At 43.5% G+C, this 7,107-nt stretch overlaps 1 protein-coding gene across 1 annotated transcript in view; it reads left to right on the top strand.

Moving 5' to 3' along the window:
* The first annotated feature begins 3,227 nt into the window (after positions 1 to 3,227).
* UNC80 (unc-80 homolog, NALCN channel complex subunit) overlaps positions 3,228 to 7,107 on the top strand; it is a 282,090-nt gene continuing 278,210 nt past the window's right edge. Inside the window, exons 1-2 of the mRNA XM_042782808.1 lie at positions 3,228 to 3,319; positions 4,276 to 4,324. Of these exons, the coding sequence (XP_042638742.1) occupies positions 3,228 to 3,319; positions 4,276 to 4,324 (141 nt within the window). The remainder of the gene's footprint in view (positions 3,320 to 4,275; positions 4,325 to 7,107) is intronic.

Below are 7,107 nucleotides of genomic sequence, written 5' to 3'. Positions count from 1 at the left end.
AGTGCCTTAGCCACTATGCTACCAGAGCTATATATTGCATATATATTAAGTGGTCTAAATATGTTCAATATTTTTAACACTTTGTTTTTGCTTCCTAATGACCACAGCTTCTCCACTTCATTCTGCTTATTTTTAAGAGCATGTACATATATTTATTGACTTAAAACAAATAACTATAGGGATCATCATTGTGTCATGTATCCCAAGGAGGTAATTTATAGGGAGTGTTTCTGAGGTTAAAATTATGAGAGGCATTCTATTGCCCTTCCAAGAGGCAAAGAAGGCTGGGAAGTGAGTAGCAATTTTTACCCTTTTAACAGAAGGCAGAGAGTAAGCGAATCATAATCTAAATCTTTAAGTTTACATTTCTAGGCAATAGAGAAAGATAAACTTAAAGTAAATAAATATGATACCTTCAGAGAGTGATGAATTTTATGAAGTGAAAAACAGGAGATTATAATAGCAAGTTTCTGGGCCATGGTAAGAGAGGGCTATTTTAGGCAGGTTAATAAAGAGTCCTATATCAGGTGGTTATATTTGGCCTGAGATCTGAACGGTGAAAAGGTGCCAGCCATGTGAAAATCTGGGGGAAGAAAGACCAGCAAATGCAAAGTCCCTGAGGGACCAGTGTATCTGGAGCAAAGTGGAGCAGGAGAATTGTATAAAATTAAGTCAGAGCATGAAGGGCCTTGTGAACTAGATAGGGAGCTCAGATTTATATGGACTGTGGGCTTTGAAGGCTCTTTCTGGCCATTGGAACAACTGGAACTGACTTTTTGGAGAGATGTGGTGTTGGCTAAAAATGCCCAGGACATAAAGGCTATAGTACCTCAGATACTCTACATAGCATGAGTGACCACAAAGTAATATGGCCTATCTCCTCAACTCCAAACCTACAGCATGAATGTAATCATCATACACTTCTGACTAATAGACACATGGCAACAGCAATCATCTTTCACCTTCAACATCTTATGGCAATGGTGGGCTCTTGCCTAAAACGCTCTGAGTGTTTCTATTAACACAAGCTCTCATGTAGTTAGTTACACAGCACTCTAGATTCAGCTATCAGTAGCACCTTCCCCATAGAGATTTTAGGGAGATTAAATGTTAGTATTTGTAATGAATAGTTGTAACAATTTTAACTAAATCTTCTGTAGATAATAACCAAAGCTCCTAATTTTGTTTTGAGCATCTGAGCTAAATGGTAATCTCATTTGACAGGGAAAAAATGAGAAGGAGAAGAATGTTCTTATTTTATGTGTGTGTATGGTAGCATTAAGGTCTCTGGGTGGTGCAAACAATTTGCCCTCGACTACTAAGCAAAAGATTGACAGTGCAAACCCACCCAGCATGGAAGAAAGGCCTCGTGACTTGCTTCCATAAACCTTGCAGCCCAGAAAACCCTATGGAGCAGTTCTACTCAGTAATACATGCGGTTACCATGAGTCAGAGTTGACTCAACAGCAATGGGTTTGGCTTTGTGTGGGAGTATTAATATGTTTTTCTTAGATCCCAACTGGAAATCCCAATGGATATCATTAGGAAGCAGTTAGACATATGGGTAAGAAGTTCAGAAGAGTTAACTAGGTAGGGGTGATTAGATTTGTGGTTAACACAGTATAAAAGATAGTTGAATCCATGAAAGTAAATAAAATAATCCAGGTGAATATGTGGAAAGAGAAAAGAATTTATTTTAACTTTGCAAAGACATAGTATCTAGTAAGTGGTAGGCTGGAGTCAAAGATGCTTGTCTCGAGACCTGAGATCTTAAGACCTGTGTATCTATTTTTCTTTCCCCATGCCCTCTTGGACACCAAGTCTTATTAAATCTATTTCTGCAGTATCTTTCAAACTGATTTTCTTATTTCAAGCTCTGCTTTCACAATCTTGGTTCAGGACAACTGAAGGAAAAAGGCAGATATCACTGCGGTGAACAGGATCATCCAGGTTCCCTTAAAAAAAAAACTCACTGTGGTCTAGTCCGTTCAACTCATAACGACCCCTCCTTGGATTTCTGAGGCAGTATCTCTACAGAAGTAGATTGCCCAGTCTTCCTTCTGAGGAGTGGCTGGTGGGTTTGAACCATTAGCCTTCTGGTTAGCCTTTAAATGCCTCAAGCACTATGCCACCAGATTACCTTAGTGGACCATGTTGTTGTTGTTGTTATGTGCCGTCGAGTCGGCCCCAACTCATAGCGACCCCTCCTTGGGTTTCCGAGGCAGTATCACTACGGAAGTAGGATTGCCCAACCTTCCTTCCGAGGAGTGGCTGGTGGGTTTGAACTGCCAGCCGTCTGGTTAGCAGGCAAGTGTCTTAGCCACTATGCTACCAGAGCTCCCTAGTGGACCATAACACACCAAATTTCCTCACTGCACGATTCAAATGCCATTCCTACAGTTGGAGATAACTGATACCTATAACTGATTTGGACACCTGGCATTCATTCAAGCTTTGGCAAAATTAGCAAGGTCAATTACTTGTGGTTACCATTTTTAAAATAAGTTCTCAAGTGAGAGAATTTTCAACTTCCTCTGATTTGCCAAGCTTACCTCCTTTCCTGGTTTATACTTCTAATTATTTTCATGCGCTTCTTCTGCTAAACCCCTAGGGTAGACTCCTGACCTGTTTGCTAGAGGTGCGAATGATGCCAGGGTTAGTGACTGCTCTGCGGTTTCCCAAAGCTCCTCCTCCCCAGACCACGACAGTCCTCTGGACGGTGAGGTTGGGAAGCAGAACACAGGACACTCCTGGGGTGCAGTTCGAAAAGAGGAAGGTGAACCCTGGGGGCTGAAGAGTCCGAGCAGGGGACCGGCGTGCGATGCGCAGCGTGGACCCTCTCGGTCGTCCCCAGGCTGCTGCTCCACTCGCCCCCGGCGCGAGTCTCGGGCGGGGCGGCCCGGCGCGGACCGCTGTCCACAGTGGGAGGTGCTGAAAGCAAGGAGCGGGCGCGGGGGCGGCGAGGCGGACCGCTCCGCCGAGCGCCCCCCTCCTCGCTCCGCGGCTCCTCCAGCCCTCCCCTCCTCCCGCAGCCATGTTCCCCGCGCGGGGAGGCGTGGGGGAAGGGGAGAGGGACCGGGGATCAGGGCGGAGAGAGCCGGCTCTGCCTCGGGGAAGGAGGGGATGAGAGCTGGGGGGAGCAGCGGGAGGAGGCGGCGGCGGCGGCGGCGGCGGCCAGCGAGGAGCCAGCGCTGGGTCCTGCAGTAGGACTCTCGGAAGCCACCATCATGGTGAAGAGGAAGAGCTCCGAGGGCCAGGAGCAGGACAGCGGCCGCGGCATCCCGCTGCCCATCCAGACTTTCCTGTGGCGGCAAACCAGGTGAGGGGCGCAGAGGGCGCGCCGCGGGTCGCCCTGGGCTGGGGGCGCTCCGGGGGTCGCCCGGGTCGCCGCCTCCGCCGCCGCCGCCGCCGCCGCAGCTAAAGAGGCCGCGCCACAGCCTGCAGCTCCCTCTCTGGGGCCAGAAAGCCAGCCCTCTGAACCCTCTTAAAAACGCGCATCAAATATATGCATATATATATATTAATGAAGTTTGACGACAAGCAGATTGGCAGTTGTCGAATAAATATATACATTATTTAGGGGGCGGGAGGGCAGACAGCCCGGGAAGAGGGGGCGGGGAACCGGTGAAGATAATTAGGACCGGCTGTGCTACTGCGTCCAATTCCCTCGCTGTCTCCTGCTGCAGTTCCAGCCTGGTGACCTGTTGTTTTCTCAGCTCCTGTTTGGCCAATATCTGCTATGCCCACTTGTTAACCATTTTTGTTCGGATTCAGCAACTATAATCTTTCTGTCTAAAGCTCCTACGGAGAATAATTTTTGATAAGGGATTGCTTTTTCCTGGAATAGCCTAAAACCTCTTCCAATTAACAAGAAAAAGATTTTCTTTATTGTTATTATTTTAGAGATTTGTCAGGTAGGAAATTAGACTCTGGAAATCATAACCCACAAGTCGTATTTATTTTTGATTTTAATATGACAGTGCACATCAGTGATGCACCACTTATAACCATTGGTGATTTAGACTCTGATTAAAAGTCTTCAAGATAAGCATGGATACAGAAGAACATAGAGACCCACATCTATTTCATATATTTAATTACACGTGTAAAAGCAGATTCCTCACCTGTTCGACAACTGCTCATTAACAAGCTATATGGAGACATGAAATTTGACTTTCACAGAATCATGTTATGATTCTTGAAAAATATGTCATAACAATATTTTAAAAATATTTCTACTTAAGTGTATAATACGTGTCTCTATTGGTTTTTCAGTGCATTTTTGAGGCCCAAACTGGGGAAGCAATATGAAGCCTCCTGCGTGGTATGTGCTTTTCTTCATTTAATGATTAATTCCATACCCTGTGTTTCTTGAACTCAAAAAAAAGATGTTAAATCATACTGACTGTCTAAATTAATTTCACTCAGCAAGTAGTATTGAGCTCTGGTGGCATAGTGCCTAAGGCATTTGACTGCTAACCAGAAGGTTGGAGGTTCAAACCCACCAACCACTCTGTAGAAGGAAGACCAGGCAATCTACTTCCGTAAAGATTTACCACCTCAGTAACCTAAAAGGGGTCCCACTCCTCAGAAGGAAGGTTGGGCAATCCTACTTCCATAGTGATACTGCCTCGGAAACCCAAGGAGGGGTCGCTATGAGTTGGGGCCGACTTGATGGCACATAACAACAACAACAACATGACTGACTTGGAATCGACTAGATGGCAGCGAGTTTGTTTGTTTGTTTGTTTTTGTTTTTTTAAAATATGCCAAGCACTGCTCTGGGTGCTGAGGATAAGGTAATGATAGAATAAGCACAGAATTTACATTCTAGTGGGATAGGGCAGCCCATCACCAAATAAGTGAAAAGCGTACTAAGACAGATAGTGATGAGTGCTATGGAGAAAAATTAAGCAAGAAAGGAGGTGAGGGAGCATTAGAAGTAGGGGTTTCATTTTAAAAGAGGTGAGTTGGTAAGGCCTACTTGGCAATGTGACCTCAGACAAGGATATGATAGAAAAGGGAAAGGCAGAGCTGAGAGAAGAGCAGAGGGGACTGTATGTCTGCAGGAACTCAGGCCAGAGTTGAGATAAAGTGGCTGGATTTGGGAGAGGAAGATTAGTAGGGGAAGGTGGGGAGAGAATAGAGAACCAGGTAACAGTGGTCCTTGTGAGCCAAGTATGAAAAGTAAATCCTTAACCAACAAATCTGAGGCTGTTGTATAATGGAAGGGAGCTCTGGCGGTGTAGTGCCTAAGCCATTTGACTGCTAACAAAAAGGCTGGCAATTCAAACCCACCAGCCACTCCTGGAAGGAAGATTAGGCAATCTACTTCCATAGAGCTACCACCTTGGAAAGCCAAGGAAGGGTCCTGTGAGTCGAATGGACTCAATGGCAGTGAGTTTTCTTTCCTTTTTTTTTTTTATATAATGGAAGTTCATATGAGGAGTGCCTATGAACTATTCAAACAAGTAGTATGCATTTCTAAACTTGCATATCTTACTTAAGTTATGCAAGCTTGAAAATGGAAGATATAATTATGGTAATAGTGGTATTAATATTGAAGTAAAATAGAGTATATGTATCTGAGTTTTAAAGACATTCCATAACCTTACGAATTCCCATTTTATAGATTGAGAGAAAAAATAATAAAAGACATAAAATCATCCAGCAAAATTGAAATAAACTTTTTGCAAACTTCATTAAAATTAGGAGCTCATGTAAAAATATTTACATTGCATATATTGTAGCCTAAAAGTAGGCATTTACCCATTCTGATATTGTCATGCATATTTGCAAATGGCTACATGAATGTTTTTCTAGTAAGAAGTTCTGAAATGTGTTAGGGCCATAATCTATGGTGGAAGGTAACTGGAGACTAACACACACACACACACACACACACACACACACAAGTAGGAATTAGTGCTCTTGCATGCCCTGCCTTTCAGAGTTATTACAGAGTTATTAGTGATGATTTTATTATTATAAATGTCTTTATAATCTAATTTTCTCATAAGGATCTTTTAATGGAATTTCTTGGTGTGTTGTTGTTGTTATGTGCTATCAAGTCAGCCCCAACTCATAGCAAGTCCATGTACAATAGTACGAAAGAATGCCAGGTCCTGCACCATCCTCACAATCCTTACTGTGCCTGAGCCCATCATCTAAGCCATTGTGTCAATCCATCTCATTTAGGGTTTTTCCCCTTTTCACTGACACTTTACTTCACCAAGCATGATACCTGTGTTAGGCTGGGTTCTCTAGGGAAGCAAAACCAGTAAAGCTTATATATACATATAGAGAAAGAAAAATTTATCTTAGGAATATGGCTCACGCACTTATAGAATCTGGTAAGTCCCAAGTTCTTGGATCAAACATCAGGCTGGAGGATTTTCCCAACTCATGCAGCTGTAGGGGCTGACAAGCTCAAGGTTGGCAGGGAGTATACCGGCTGTTGACTCCAATAAATGACGAATCCAAGATCTCCAGGCTGAATGGTGAATAGTTCACTCATGGACAGCACACCAGGATCCCAATCACAGAAGAGTGTCTCTTTTCCCAGGATGTCCATAAATATATTGGAAGAAAGCCACACCCCTAGGGAAACTCCCTTTCAATGGATTGGCTGCTCAAAACATATATATCCGATCCCATCATGGGAATAACCCACATCACAACTGCTTAAACCACTCAGAACTGTGGTCCAGCCAAGTTGACATACAACTCCAACTATCACAGTACCCTTTTCCAGGGACTTGTCCCTTCTGACAACATAACAAAAGCACTCGAGACAAAGTCTGGCTATTCTTGCTTCTAAGGAGCATTCTGGCTATACTTTCAAGAGAGATTTGTTCCTTCTCCTGATAGTCCATGGTATTTTTAGTATTCTTCACCAGCACCATAATACAAATGCATCAATTATTCCATCTTCCTTATTCATTGTCCAGCATTCACATGCATATGAGGTGATTGAAAATACCATAGCTTGAATTAGGTGCACCTTTGTCTTCAAAGTGACATCTTTGCTCTTTAAAACCATAAAAGATGTCTTCTGCAGCAGATTTGCTCAGTGCAATATGATGTCTGATTTCTTTTTTTTTTTTT

The sequence above is a fragment of the Orycteropus afer genome, unplaced genomic scaffold (genome assembly GCF_000298275.1).
Source record: "Orycteropus afer afer isolate SDZICR_OR568_19922 unplaced genomic scaffold, OryAfe1.0 scaffold00002, whole genome shotgun sequence".
Taxonomy (NCBI): Eukaryota; Metazoa; Chordata; class Mammalia; order Tubulidentata; family Orycteropodidae; genus Orycteropus; species Orycteropus afer.
This window is presented reverse-complemented; position numbering and strand designations above follow the sequence as displayed.